Source organism: Crocodylus siamensis, chromosome 15 (genome assembly GCF_052110815.1).
Source record: "Crocodylus siamensis isolate JL-2025a chromosome 15, ASM5211081v1, whole genome shotgun sequence".
Taxonomy (NCBI): Eukaryota; Metazoa; Chordata; order Crocodylia; family Crocodylidae; genus Crocodylus; species Crocodylus siamensis.
In genome coordinates, this window is record NC_143409.1 from 50,595,899 (window position 1) to 50,611,513 (window position 15,615).

The 15,615-nt window shown below is 50.3% G+C and overlaps 1 protein-coding gene across 1 annotated transcript; it reads right to left on the bottom strand.

Annotated features, from left to right (window-relative positions):
• Positions 1-3,140: 3,140 nt before the first annotated feature.
• LOC149852735 (uncharacterized) lies at positions 3,141-8,542 on the bottom strand. Its single transcript, XM_090029799.1, has 2 exons — positions 7,203-8,542; positions 3,141-4,479 (listed from the first exon to the last, which is right to left on the bottom strand). Exons 1-2 carry the CDS (start codon positions 7,762-7,764, stop codon positions 3,935-3,937), a joined length of 1,107 nt encoding a protein of 368 aa, XP_089885925.1. The 5' UTR covers positions 7,765-8,542; the 3' UTR covers positions 3,141-3,934.
• Between the last annotated feature and the right edge of the window lie 7,073 nt (positions 8,543-15,615).

A 15,615-nucleotide genomic window follows, 5' to 3' on the forward strand; every position in this document is an offset into this window, starting at 1 on the left:
GTTGCAGCCCAAGCTGGGGACGGTGACTGGGACGTGCCAATGCTTCTCTGCTGGGACAAAAGCTGGAGGATCCTGGCTAGAGGGTCTTGCCCCTCCGTTCAAGGTCAGACCAATCGCCATCTTTAGGGTCAGGAAGGAGTTTTACCCCACGGTCAGATTGGCATGGGCTGTGGTGGGGTTTAGCCTTCCTCTATAGCAGGGGGCATGGCCTCTACCTGGGATCTCTTGAACTTACATTAACAACCTTTAATAGAAGCGGGTGTTGGCTGCCGTGGTCCCGCTGCTTCCCCTGTGGGAGGTTTGAGTGTGATGCCCTGTGTTGTGTCAGGGATAATAGTAGTTTTATGAAGAGTTTACATGCTGGATTTGTGCAGGATGGTTTGGGTAGGGCTGGCCCTGCTTCAGGCGCAGGGTTGGGTAGATGACCTCCGGAGGTCCCTTCCAGCCTGACTCGTCTAGGATTCGGTGATAACTTTTGAATGTCGCATTCAATGCATCCACATTACAGACAGACCTGCCAGGAAGTGGCCAAGGAAGGGACATTTAATTTTTGGAGCGATTACTTATGTTTTCTCCAATCCTGCGTCTGATCCATTGATCCTGCTTTAGGGCAGGGCCCATGTACTTCTCTCTGCAGAGCACCCCGAACTCTGGGGCTCTGTCGGGCTCGGGCGCGGGTGGACCTGCCCCAGAATGAGGGACAAGGTCTGGACAGCAGAGGACAGCAACCAGAGGCTAAGGCCAAGAAGCCAGGTAAGGACCACGGGGCAAGGTCCACAGGCAGGGCTGAAGCTGAGTTGAAGGAGCCAAGACAGGCCAAAGCCTGGAGAGAGGCTCAGAGCAAGAGCCGAGGGCTCTGGTGGTGGCAGGCACGGAGCCCCACGCACCGCAGCTAATGCTCCCAGCAGCTCGTCCCGGAGGCCGAGTGTGCCTGTGCTCGGGCGTGGGGTTTGTTCCTCCACCACCAGCTGCTCACAGGCCTGGGAGAAGCGCACCGCCTGTTCACCCCCTCGGGACAGCTTCATAGCAGGCACGTTGGGATCGCTCTGCTAGAAGTACCTCAGTAGCGCCAGGAGCTAAACATTATAGCCTACAGGGGTTCAACAAGCAGGCATGCTCTCTCCTTGCCCTCCGTTACAGTTACAAGGCAGCCAGGTTTCGTGTGCAAAATCTGTTTATTAGCTAAGCTGTCAGGATAACGTGGAAACATGACGCAGGCAGAGATTGAATATCTGCCATGATTGCTTGAGAGAAAATGCGCAGAAGCTGATGCAATAGAAATGTAACCACAACAACCCGAGCAACCTGAACACCTTTGAGCTAGGGGTGTTGTACTCAAATTGTACCCCAGGCTGGATCTGGACTGTGGGACTCCTTGCAGACCCGATACAGCCTGGGGCTTGCAACAGCAGCAGCAGCAGCAGCTCTAGCTCCAGCATGGGGCATGTGGGCCAGCAGCTGAGTTGCTGGGGCCACTGTAGTTCGTGCACTGCAAAGAAGCCAGAAGGCAACCGGGGCTGTATCAGCCCTCGCTCATCCTTCTGCCGCTGATCGCCCACCTGCTGGGGCCTAATGGCCATGGACTCTGTGGCAGCTCACAGCCATGGTCACGGCTCCAACTAAGAGCCTGGTGGGCCAGTTTGTGTGGCTCCTTGTACTGGAACTGGCCCACAGGCCGTACGTTTGACACCCCTGCTTTAGGTTAATAAGCCAGCCCTGCAAATTTTAGATTACACCAATTGCAAACCTGGAGGAGTCAAAGAACTACTTTAAGAGGGCCCAATTCTTTCATATCTTCCCCCCCCCACTCCTTTCCCATGCCCCCAGTAAAATTGCTGTTGTCTTTGCCACCCCTTGTGCATGTCTACATATGCATTTACGCTAGCTTATATTTGCTGCGCAGTAAATTTCTGTGCAGTATGTGGGAATAGGCTGGTGTCTATATGTGCAGGCATTAAAGTGCATTAATGCTGTGTGTGGACTGACTTGGGACTATTTTTAGTCAGTTCACACACACAGTGTTACTCTGCACACAAGATAGTCCCAAGTCAGTTCACACACACAGTGTTACTCTGCAGTAAGGTGTCTACTGTGTAGTAACTAACTGGGAGTAAATTTGATACCTGAATGATGCAGGTATCAAATTTATTCTCCGGTCAGTATAAGTCACTGTATTTACTGCACACGACAGGCATAGACTTGTAGACACATGCCCATACTGTGTAGTAATTTTGGTTACTGAGCAGTAAATGCACATGTGTAGATGTGCCCCCTGCGTAGAGATGTCTAAAAGTGCGTTTTTCTGGTGGTATTAAAGACATTGATTTTTGAATCTTAGTTCTCCCGGAAGAAATGCAGGGGCTGACCTTAAAACAGTGTGGAATCTCTGTTCTTGGAGGAGTTTAAGAGTAGGTTAGATAGACACTTGGTTGGGATAGCTTAGTTAGGGGGCCTAGAGCAGTGGTTCTCAACCTTGTTTGTACCAGGACCCATTTGTAAACATTGATGGCCAGTCTCAACCCATAGCGCCCTGGCCCTGCCCATGCCCTTGACTCCTGATCCATAGTCTCCTGCCCTCTTGGGCCATGCCTCTCACTTCCAACCCACAGCCCCCTACCCCCCCAGCCCTTCCAGAGGGGATCCCCTACTGCCCCATCCCACTCGGAGCATGGTGGCTGCAGTGGCTGTGGTTCATGTGGGCGGCAGTGGAGTGAGTCCGGCCCTGGCACAGGCTGGAGGGAGGAGCAGTGGAGTCCTGTGGCACCCTCCCTGCCGTGGGCTGGGACTCCTGTGCCACACCAAGCAGCAAGCAGCCTGGTCACAGCCTCACCCGCCCTCTGAGCAGCGTCTCCTGGCCTCCTTGCCCCTGTGAGTATGGACACCAGCTCCAGTGCCACCAGCCCAGCCATGCAGCAACCCACCACCCCTGAAAGACCCCCCCTTTCCCCCACTGGAGAGGCAGGTGCTTTTTTCCTTCCTGCCCTCTGCCCTGACACAGCCTCCGCCCCCAGCCATATTCCCCCAGTACCAGCAGGCACTGCACTACCTTACCCTCTCGCACACACCCCCACCCCCAGATAATCCCTAAACCCTGGAGCTCCAGCCCCAACTCCCCATGCACTTTTCTGCATTCACCCCCAGTGCCCTTCTAGTGCTATTTCTCTATCATGCTTATGTATCCAGTGGATTGCACATTTTCTCTTCATGGCACTGAGAAACTGGGGATGAGGACTTCAGCTCTTTCTTTCATGCTGGGTCATGGGTGGCCAGGCCTGGGAATCATCCAGGTTCAGAAGAAGCAACCAGGATCTGAGGGAATTGTGCAAAGTCCACGTAAGGGAGCCAAAAGAGCTCCCTGGGGAGCTGAGTTGGAGATGCAGAGCTGGTCAGAGCACAGGGTTAGGAGACTAGCCAGAGAAATCAAACTAAATTCTGGTTAGGGAGCCAAGGTCTGGCCAAACTCAGGGGTCAAGGACAAACTGGGTCAGGTATCCAGAGAATCCATCAGAGAGCCAGTTGAAAGCACAAACCAACAATGAAACTGCCTGAACATAAGATTGAACCTTATTACACAGGCACTTCCTCTTCTGGTCAGGGGTTTTCATAGGAAGGGGGAAAGAGTCAGCTGATTCTGATTGGCCACACCAGTTGCAGGGAGTGGGCAGGTAGCTAAGCCAAAATATTGGGTTCTGACAATTTATGCCTACACCCAGGTTCATCTGAGGAGGTAGAAGCCAAGGATAAGAGGCTGCATCAGGCAAACTGGAGCCCTCAGGTTCAAGAATATGGCCTGGTACTTTCATGATAAAACTCTTTGCCTTTTCTCTCATCCTTTTCTTCTAAAGTTCCTGTACCTTGACCTTGAAACACTTCCAAGAATCATGCTGCCATTTAAATGTTTGCCTTGCTTTCCCTTTAGTTTGAAGTCCTGGTCCTATGGCTTGTCACCTTCAAAGACCTGGTCTACAATGTTTCTTAGCATTCTCACCTGGTTGTTTCTTTTTTCTCCAGCAGAGCACCCAAAGTGTGTGGCTCCTTCCTTTCCCAGCTGCATCATGGACTGTGCAATCTTTCTTAGACTGTTCCAGATATATTTATGGTCTGAGAAATTGTTGATGCTGTTGATGATCTCCACCACCACACTCAAGTTGTGGGATCCATTCATCGCTTCCAATTCCTTTTTTATTTTTAAAAGCTTCTTTCCTTCATTGTTCGTGTCTTGGATGATCCTTTCCAGGGCTCTCTCATCTGTTTCAATCTTCTCTTTGTTTTCTTCCTCCTCCTTCCTGTAGGCATAAATATCATTTTCACATTTACGCATGCTATCTTCCAAGCAGCGGATGGACTTCTCCAACGTCTGCGCTGTTTTCTCTGTCATGTACGCTGATGCCTGAAAACTCGCGGCCAGGACGCCCAGCAAGACGGGAAACTGGTTCTCTTGGCTCAGTGTGAGGGCTTCTCGAAAGAATTCTATGGAAGCTATATTGAGACAGGACACATGATTTTACTGATTTTACCAACATCTTATAAAACTTCACCCACTGCCTGGAGATATTTTGCATGGAAGAGTGGGGCCAAGTGAGAGGAGACTGCAGGGACATGTAACCAGTGCTAGACTGTGAAGTAGTTCAGTGGTGCAGCTGTACCCACTTTGATTCCTGCTCCACCAGGACTTACAAAGCCAGATACCTGGGAGAGGCAGTGGCATTTCTATTCAGAGAGCACTGAGCAAATCAATTGACTTCATTTCTCACTATAACATACCTGATTCCTCTCTTCACTTTACAGGTGTTTAATTATTTTGATGTTCCACTTGTCAAACTATCCTTTTTTCTGCAATGTTGCTGCCTGTGAGACATTCTTGGGAATGCTTCTCTCCTATTTCACAGCCTTGCAGACTGTTTTATGATCTAGATAAAGAGTTTAACTCAATTTTGGTCATGTTAACTCAAGTGTAGAAATGACTAACGGTAAAGTATTGGAGGCTCTGTCAAGAAGCCCAAGATTCTGTTTTACGAATCTGAACAAGACATGCACATTTAGCTAGAATGAGTGCAGGACTGATTAAACACTCTCTGTTTTTGGCTAGTATTGGAGTTTAGGAGCAGGTTAGACAATTAAGTGTCTGGAATGGTTTAGCCAGGGATGATCCTGCTTAGATGACCTCCTGAATCCCTTTCCAGCCCTGTGCTTTTTTAACTTAATATATAATCTAGCAAATTAAAGCACATTCCAATAAAGTTATATGTGCTTTGGCTTTAATTTTAAACTGCATAATATAATTCTAGGCCCCTAGCATATTAGTAATGCTTCTAGTCTCTCCTCAGCTGCAGAAAAATGTGTGTCATGTTTTTGTGTGTGATGATGCACCACACCATCTTCACCCCCTTTAAAATATCCTATATCCACCAATGCCTGTAGCTCCATTGTTTCCTACTATTATTCTTTCCGACAAGGTAGGTTCTCTGGCCAGACTACAACTCTGATGATGCATCTTGGGTGCACACACCCCTTCACCAAGATGTTAAGCAGGTAGTGCTTAAAGGGAGGTGTTCCTTGTATTAGCAGACTAAGATAGAGAAGAATCAAAGTCTAAGTCCCTGGAGAGTTTTTCAGGTTCACAAAATTGTTCAAAATATAATTAAAAACCTTTGTTTTTCTTATATAAGCTAGTTCAAAATATTGTTTCCTTAGAAAAACCTGAATATTCTTCTGGAAATATCTTTTTATCAGAACTGTCATTTCAGTCTATTCCCATAGTTTCTCACATTCCCAAATAAGATACACACTTTGGTTTTCTGTAAGGCAAAATAAAGTTGTTGTTTTTCCTCTGAGGTGTGGAAAAGGAAGAGTTGCATATAGCAGGGGTAAAGCCTAATCATTCTTACCCCCTTTCCAGTTCAGCCCAAAGCAGAAGTTGACAATTTTTAATGGCTGAATTTTTCAGCAACTCTTGGCTGCTCTGCCAAAAGCTGAAACTCCAGCTGCTGCTGAAGACTAGATTCCATAGGCAGACCTAGATATTGAAAAGAGCTAAAAGTCTGCTGGGCTATGAAATGGGAGGGGGACCAGGAGGAGCTACACTGCATCATTTTCAGCTAAAAGAAAAGACGAAAAAAAAGATAGCTTGATTCATGGAACATCAAGACCATTAAACAGGAAAGAGGTTTATTAACACCTGAGTAACAAGCAATTAGCAGGAAGCAAGCAGGTTTTAATGGACCATTAAGTCAATTGACTCCTTCCGTGCTGCCTGAATAGAAATGACACTGCTGCTATTCCAGGCAGAAAATCAGCTTCCTCACCAGAAATGCTCATCGCTTTTGTAAGGCTAATTTTTGGGGAAAGGTTCATTTAGTATGCAAATATAGTATTTTAGAATATATTCAGACCTGGCACGGCCAGGTGATGCAGTCTTTCCCCTCATGCAGGAGATGCTCACAATTCCAGTAGTGTCCAATGGCTCAATACCCACCCTGATAGGCTGACTCTCCCCAAGGCCCCATCATGATACCCCCTTCTGATGTGAAAGAGAGCCTCTTCTCATAGGCTAAGGGCAGCTCTGTTTCTCTACAGCCCTGAGAAACTTTGCAGGGGTTGTAAATGAAAGGGTGGAAGTGGCAGCTGGGGAGATTTACCCCCAAAACAGACAACTTATGATGTAGTGCCAAAGAGAAAGAAGGGAAGATAGACCAGAGTCACTACTGGAGGCAGAGAGATGAATGCAACAGGCACCTGTGAGGCAGACAGGTGATTTCCAGAGACCCCTCTGATGACAGCTAGTCCCTAGCCAGAGGGCCCAATCTAATGATCTCAGAGAGCTTCAAAAGAGCTATGAGGGGAAGTTTCTAGGAATTCAGTCCCCTCTAGATAAGTCCACCCCAGAAGCAGTCAGGGATAATACTTACTTTTACCTCTGAGAAACACTTTCTCCAAGGACTCCCACCTTGGCAGAGACCCTCTCCTGTCTGGAAATTCTCCACGGGAGCACACAAAACTCCTACAATTCACTCATGTGTAGGTGTTGCATATCCTCTATGGTGCCTGGCCCCCCACCCCTCTTGGTGTGATAGTTCAAGTAATCAGGCTACACTACCCAGCAGGCCAGTGTGACAGCCAATATGCTAACAGACAGTAGAAAGGTCTAGTAACACACTATCATCCCGTGGCAAGTCTACACCCCAGCTATGCTTCATACCTACCAATAGCAGTGTAAGCAAACAAGAATCCCAGGACAATGTTCTTTAGGATTGTCTCACATTCCTTTCTCCGCTCCACCTTATGCAACTGCTCCCTTAGTGTGCTCAGGTCCCCCTCATCCATAGCCAGCATGTCCTCGAATTTCTTTATCATCATATTGGGTAACTCCAACTTGATGTTCAACAGCTTAATGTTCAATTCCTTCTCCCTTTTTTTATCTTCCAGATCTGTCATCTGCAGCAGAAGCTTCTTGTCCTCGTTTCTCAAGGTATCCCTGCGCTCTTCCAACTTCTTCTCCACAGACTGCAGCTTCTTCAAGGCACAATCAACATGTCCTTTCAGGTCCTGAGGCACTACTGGGACATGCTGCAGGCACTGAGCAAGAGACACCAGAGACTCTGCCCCAGCTGCAAGGGAATATTCTGGGCACTCCTCTCCCAGGCTGCAGGTTGCTGGAGCCATGGCAGCTGGACCAGAATCAGGAGGTGTCCGATATGCAGAAGGGAGAGATCTGTCAGGGCTGTGAACAAGACATAGAACACTGGTGTTCCTTTCCTCCCTCATTTTCACTCCACATATCCCACAGTGCGGTCTAATCTGCCCATAAAAATGTCTTGCAAAGGCTATTAAATCATTACAATCCTTTTTTACCTTCCCGGTGTTTGAGAATTCAAGTTCCCCCAGTTCAGGATTGGAAAACCAATGAATACAGAGTGGAGGTGTGATTTTTTTGGGGAGTTATGCCTGTCCTGTTCCTCTGAAAGCTGGCCCCTGGAGTCACCTCTTCAGCTGATGTAAATCAATGGAGCCCCCACTTTCCCCCTTGAAAAAAAACAGGGGAATTCACACTTGGACCTCCATTCGCTCAGGGTAAATCCAGAGTCTCCAGTGTAGTCACACCTTGTTATAATCTGAGCTACCTCAGTATTAACCCGGAGCAGCCCCCTCCTGACTGGGGTGTGCCTGCTGCATCATAAAGGCAATGAGGATCTAGCCCCTGGAATCTGTCACCTTGAATGCCAACTGCCTGGACACCATCCTGACTGCTGTCCTGCTCCAAAATAGACTGGTTCGAGCCCAGTGTTAATGCAGCCCACCCCTGAAACTCCAAATCAAACACATAGATTCATCCAGCCCAGAATCTACTCCAGCACCTCCCCCGATTGAAGCAGTGGAGTCAGTTTGCTCAATAACACTCAACGCCCCAGCACAAGGGCAGACCCATGGGGTCTGTCTTTTGGGCTCTCCTGGGGCCCAGCCCAGCTTTGTGTGGCACCTCTGGGGGTCCCTCTTCTCCTCAGTGATTAAAAGAGCTGTGAAATTACCTCATTCCCCATTGCTTACCTTTCTGTTTGCTTGGCTCCTCTTCTCTTTGGTGACTGAACCCCATTCTGTTATTGGGGTGGGGGGAGACACTGTCATACCAGGCTTTGCCAAGAAAAGGCTCTGCCTATTAGCATACTGGTGCCTCTGCATAATATCAGATTAAACATAAAACTCCATTGTCCCATCATCTTCCAAGTCAGTGAACACCTCCGACTGCTTATCCAGAACTGCAGCGCTAACTTTCTGTGTGCCTGTGCAGTATGTAGCTGGAACAACACCATCCTGCCTTCCCTAATCCAGCTAGGAACGAGCTCCTTCATTGCAGAATCTGGGGGTCCTACATGCTGAGTCCTTCATTAGGCATGCCTTCCCCATGGCTCAGTCTCTGAGCCCTCAAATATTCTTCACCTGCCACATGCTCTTGTATTTCAGGGATTACCAGCTGGCATTATCCTGGCATTACAGTTCAGGCATAACTCCACCATCTCACAGAGGGACTATGGATTGCTCTATTCAAGGCCACCAGGTGCTTCTGTTCTGGGTCTGTAACTCTCCCAAAGGACGAAATGGAAAAAAAAATTGCATTTGGTTTCGCATCCAAACGTTCATTTCAGCTCATTTTTCAGACGTCAGACTTTGAGATGTTGTCCCTCATCTTGCCCTCACCTTTGGTTGCCTTTGTTCCACTCTCATTTTTCCTGGCTCTTGCAACAGTGACGTGAAACTGGTCACACAATGAATGACTTTCTGCCTCAAGACTGTTTTGCTACAATTTCTGCAAAATATAAATGAATTCTGATATTCAATATTTTCCCTTCATGGCATTGATCTGTTTCTCGCATAGCAGCTGTGCAGTTTTATGTGCATTTCAAGATGGATTGTTTAGTACAAGTATCATTTGCTCTTTGTATTATTGGAGTCATTAGCTAGGAACCCGTTGTAGCAGGTGTTGGGAAAAGATGCTATTACCACTTCGTAGACGCATAGATGCATAGATGCTCAGGTCGGAAGGGACCTCAGCAGATCATCGAGTCCAACCCCCGGCCTAGGCAGGAACAAGTGCTGGGGGTCAGATGACCCCAGCCAGATGCCTATCCAGCCTTCTCTTAAAGACCCCCAAGGTAGTGGACAGCACCACCTCCCTTGGGAGCCCATTTCAAATTTTGGCCACCCTACCTGATTTTTCCTGATATCTAACCTAAATCTGCTCTCTGCCAGTTTGTGACCATTGTTCCTCTTTACCCCAAGAGGTGCCCTGGTGAACAGAGGATCTCTGGTTCCTTGCTGCATCCCCCTAATGAATTTGTAGGCGGCCACAAGATCCCCTCTCAGCCTTGTCTTGCAGAGGCTGAAGAGGTCCAGGTCCCTCAGTCTCTCCTCATAGGACTTGTCCTGTAAGCCCCTAACCATATGAGTGGCCTCCTCTGGACCCTCTCGAGTCTATCCACATCCCTCTTGAAGTATGGCGCCCAAAACTGGACACAGTACTCCAACTGCGGTCTGACCAATGCTGCATAGATCCAAGGAGGTGAAACTTCCCCTCTATTTGTCGTGCATCTGCTGATGCATGGTAAAGTGCAGTTAGCTTTGCTGGTGATTTGGTCACACGGACGGCTCATGTTCATCTTGGAGGCCACTGTGACTCCGAGATCCCTTTCTGCTCCTGTGCTGCTGAGAGGGTCACTTCCCAGCCAGGAGGTGTGCTGGATATTTTTGTGCCCTAGGTGCAGCGCTCTGCATTTGTCCTTGTTGTACTGCATCCTATTGTGTACTGCTCACTTTTCTAACCTATCCAGCTCTGCCTGCAATTGTTCCCTACCCTCCAGGGTGTGAACTTCACCCCACAATTTAGTATCATCTGCAAACTTGGACAGAGTACACTGTACACCCACATCCAAGTCACTGATGAAGACTTTGAAGAGCGCAGGCCCAAGGACTGAACCCTGCGGGACTCCGCTGCCCACATCCTTCAAGGTTAATACCGACCCATCTACTACCACTCTCTGGGTGTGACTGTAAGCCAATGTGCCACCCACTGGACTGTGTAATTGTCTGTCACAGCCTCTTAACTTATTTATGCGAGTGAGGCAGTGGTGCCTAGCACAGGCAAGGACTCAGTGGTTGAGTCGATGCACAAATCCAGAACAAAAATTTGACTGAAGGAAGTCCTGGTCCAAGCAGGAGAATTAGCATCATTAAGGAGATTGTGTCTCTCAACGTCTCATGCCTGGAGTTGAGAAACCAGCTCACAGAGGATGAATGATCTAGCAGTGTGGAAGTCGCTCCTATTAAGAGAACAAGAGGTCTCATTTGACCTCAAGGAAAGCTGTGCTTCTGTTCACTGGGAACAGGCTGCTGGAGACTAAATGAAGGTGCTAATGCTAGATGTGGTAAATAATCTGCAACTGCTGTTTGTAGGACCCTATTCAGCCCTCATTATGGTGGCTCTGGCAAGTAAGCAAATCTGTAGGTCCCACTGCAGCTATAAGGCTCTGCAAGCTAGAAAGCACAAGTTGTTTTTTTCTCCAAGGACTAGCAGACTGCCTTCAGCTGGACAGGACTTGATTGGTCCTGGTTAGTCATCAGCTCAGATGAACTTTGTGGATAGCAGGTTCCTTCAGCCTCTCCGCTTTCTTCAGGCTTTCAGATCATCCTCTTTACTCTTTCCTGAACCCTTTGCATGTTTAGAAATGCAGGTGCCAAGTGGAAAAGAGTGTTGTCCACTCCTCAGATCCAGAGAGGATCCCATCTGTTGCTTGATGGTCTCATGCTTAAGCATCCAGACATCACCTTCATCTTCCTTAAAACAATGCAGCCTGGATAAGGGTGAAGGGCTCTTTCTTATGACTCCTAGCTGGACATCCTCATCACTGAGCTACCAGGCCAGGCTCTTTTTGCTTCTGCTCCTTCTTGATCCATGATTCTTGCATTGCTGGTTGCACAGTAGCCTGTTCCCCCAGAAGACATGGAGAGTGCCTTCATGTGCCATATTTGATGACCCGGTGGTTAGGGTTTGAGGCCCCGCAGTCTAAGGAGGGTCCAGAGCCCAGGTGGAAGAGCAGGTGCAGGCGGCATCTGGGAGGCTCTTGGATTTTGCTAGCCCCGTGGTCAAGCAGAGACCTTGCTCAGTCTTGTGTGAGGGATGGGGGGCACGCAAAGAAGAGAGCCCGGTGTAGGATCTCGCGGCTGCTCCCGTGACATGGGCCAATGCTAATTCCATGGGGCATTTTAACAGTCAAAGATCCCTGTGCTCTTCAGCCTTAGATGTAGGGGAGTGTGTGAGCTGGTTGCCCTGAGCTGAGGGGAAAGTGGCCAGTGCTTCTGTTGGACACAGGGTACAACCATGGTGACATTCACATGGAAGTGGGAATCTAGGCCTTTGCAGTGACAGCAAGGCAGGGATGAGGGTGGGGAGGGGAGTGGGAATGGAGATTGTAGTGAAGGGGCTGATTGTTGGAAGGAGCTGTGTGGGGAAGAGCTGGCTATTCTGCGGAGTATTATAGGATGGAGACTGCCTCCACCCCTACTTTATATCCTGTTTGGTCATTTGCCCCACCCCACCCTACCCTCCACCCCTGTTCTTGTAGAAATCATAGAGAAGTCTGGCTGGAAGTGAGCTCCAAAGGGCATTTAGTGAAGCTCCTGCCTGAGGCAGGATCATCCCTATGCAAACCATCCTATACAAAAGCATAATCTAAGCTCAACCCTGATGTCAAACACAAGACATCAGTCCCGAACCTGCCCCAGGTGAAGCAGGGGAACCACGGCAGCCAATGTCCTGCTGCTATGGAAATCTGTATTCAAGAGATCCAAGGAAATGGGCCCTCCCCCCACTACAGAGGAAGGCATTGCACCCAGAGTTCGTCCCAGTCTGACCATGGGGTGAAATTTGTTCCTGATCCCAAATTCAGCAATTGGTTTGACCTTTGCTGGGTGTTTGCAGGGCCTGACAGCACGGCCTTGATTTTGGCTGGAGCAGGGGTTGTCTCTGCTGGGTGTCTGCACAGTGCCCAGCACAATGGGGGTTCGATGGCAGCCAGAGCAGGGCCTGTCTCTGCCTGGGTGTCTACATGGACCTCAGCACAAGGGGCCTCTGACTGAAGCTGGAAGTCCTGGAGATGCCCATAGAAGTAGCCACAGCCAAAGCCCCATGGGTGGGGGAGGAAGTGGCTGGGTGACACCTTTGGAGATGGGTGTCCAGGCCAGTGTCACGGACCAGCAGGAGCTGGGGCGTGGGCAGGCCAGGCTGGCATGGAGGCAGGGGTCATGGGGTGGAGGGGGCTGCTGAGGCCAAGGTGTAGATCCTGAATGTGATTCCCAGGGTGGGGGTGGTGCTGCTATGTGTGTGTGTGTGGGGGGAAGGGGTTGTGGGTGTTTGTGGGTGGGGGGAGGCACATGTGTGCTCATGAGGGTATGTGTGTGGGCGGGGAGCTTGTGTGTGTGTGTTTGGGTACAAGGAAGAGCCCATGGGGGACGGAGTTGGGAGCCAGTATGTGTGTGTGTGTAGAAGGGGGGCGGGATGTGTGTGTGTATGGAGCTTGTGTGTGTGTACTTGCATGTGTATGTATATGTAGAAAGGGGAGCCCGTGTGTTTGAATGTGGGGAGCTGGTGTGTGTCTTTGCGTGTGTGTATGTGTATAGAAGGGAGAGCTGGTGTGTGTATGCATGTGGGGCCTGTGTGTGGGTGTGGAGGGAAAGGAGCTTGTGGATGGGGGGAGGGGGAGTCTGTGTGCGCATGTGTGTGTGTGTGTGTGTGCAGAAAGGAGACCTTGTGTGTATGCACATGTGTGGAGCCCGTGTGTGTGGATGTGTGTACATGTGTAAGAGGAGAGCCCAGGTATGTATGTGTGTGTGTACGCACATGTGTTGTGAGCCCACGTGCATGTGTGCATGCCCTCCCACAATGTCCTCACAGCCGTGTACATCCCCATATGTGGGAAAGAGGGCAGGTCTTGGCCCCAAGTGCTGAAGCGATGTTGGTGCCTCCTGGTTGGAGGAGAGCCCAGCACCCCATGTGCACCGTGGTGAGGGCAGAAGGCTGCAGGACCACAGGCAACAGGGCCTGGGGCTGGGAAGCGGGGCTGAGGTGGCCGCCGTGGCAGTGGGTGATGACCACAAGCTGGGTGTGAGGGGCAAGGCATAGGACCATAAGGCTGGGAGGACACTGGTGGGACCCAGCTGGCTCTCCAGTGGGCACCATTAGCTGCCGACCCCCACCTAGGATGGTGGGACCTGGTCCCTGGTTGGCATGAGCTGTACTGGCCTCTGCTGGGAGGTGATCACTGGCACCAACGACCTGGCACAGAGAGGCCAGGTGCAAGGGAGGTTGCGTCCACCCCTGCCCATTGCTAAGCCAGCAGGGATGGGCGTTGGGGACATGCCTCTTACCCCACTGCCAGGCTGGGGCAGTGGTCCCAAATGTTTTTTTTTACAGGCAAGCAGCCTCTCCCTCACACTCACCCCAGCACCCAGAGCTGGAGAAAGATGAAGCTTCATGAGTCCTTTGGATGGTCCAGGCCAGGCCAGGCCAGGCTCTATTGAAGCCGTAGGTTAACAGCAGCCAGGCTGGGCTCTTGCTTCTCCTTCCCCAGGCCAGTCTGTCCATCCAGCCGTGCACTCATTCACCCCCCTCTCCCCATCCCAGGGCAGAAGCTCTTGCTGCTTTTCTGGCCTCCCCATAGCTCCCATGGGCTGGCCCTCTCCTCTCATTCTTGTCAAGGGGTTCATGTGCTTCCTGGGGGAGATGTGTTGTGTGGCACAGACCTGGGGCAGGAGGGAGAGCCCAGAGCCGAGGTGACATGGGGCAGGAGGGGCTCTAAGAGTGGGATAGGCAGGGGCTTGTACCCCAGGAGGGGAAGTGCCAGCACCCAGTGGCCTGCATGTTGGGCTGGGACTCCAAGGACGTGGGGCCACTGACCTGCTGAGTAACCAAAGGCAAGACCCTTCCATCCCCCCTGCCTCAGTTTCCCTCCCCATTCTCCTTCTGAGCTGTTCCTCAGAGCAGACCCCTTCTCCCAGTGCATGTCTAGGGGCCAGAAATCCCTTCTGGCTCGCTCACCATAAGGATCAGGGGGAGACCACAAGGAGAGGCAAGTGGAGGGGAAGGTTGGCTGGGGAGTGAGGGGGTGGCATTGGCCACTGTGTCATGGTAGCAGTGGGCTGGATCCCAGATGGGGAAGGTGTGAAGAGGGATCTGAAGAGCAGAGGGCTGATTAGGGCTGCAGCTGCAGGCATTTGAGAGAGAGCCGGTGGCTGGGTCTGGTGTTGGGCAGAGCTAAATGCAGAGCTGCAGCATTTGCGATGCAGGAAGCGTGAGAGCGGATGATTTTCTGCAGAGCGGCAGCAAGGCGGGACGTGGGTTTTGTTCATGGAAATACTGCACAGAGACCCAGAGCTCAACTATTCACATCAGTTGTGGTTCTTACCCACAGCTGGGGAACCAGAAGCATGAGCAGATGTAGGATTTTGGAAAGGGGGTGGGGGCAGAAGCTGTGGTGGATCATCACAAAGAGAACACCACACATATACTTCTCCAGTTACAAAGGTACGAGAAGCTTTGCTAATACTAGTTATAGAAACAAGGGTTGGAAGGGACCTGAGGAGGCCACATCTAGTCCGACAGTATGCTCAGAGCCCCAACTAGAGTATCCGAGCCAAGGCTTTGTCAAGCCAGGTCTTAAAAACCCCTAAGGGTGGATACCTGTTTGGGTGCTTTACTACTTCTAAGAATTTTTTTTCCCTCCTATCTAACCTAACTTCCCTTTCTGCAACTTGAGCCCATGGCTCTTTGTTCAGTTATCTGCCACCACTGAGAACAGTCCAGCTCCATCCTCGTTGGTGAGGAAGTCAGGCAGCTGGGCCATACCTAGGGCAGAAGTATGAGCAGAGATTTGGTGTTTGCAGAACAGGAAAAATGAGGACGGATGATTTCCTGTGGGGGTTTCCACAGAACCGCTGCAAGCTGAGTTCAGCGATTCACTTTGCATGTGGTTCTTGCTCACAGCCAGGGCCTAGAAGCATGGGTAAACCTAGGGTTTTAAAAGTGGGGAGCAGATGCTGTCATGGTCATCACGTATAGAACACAGCATA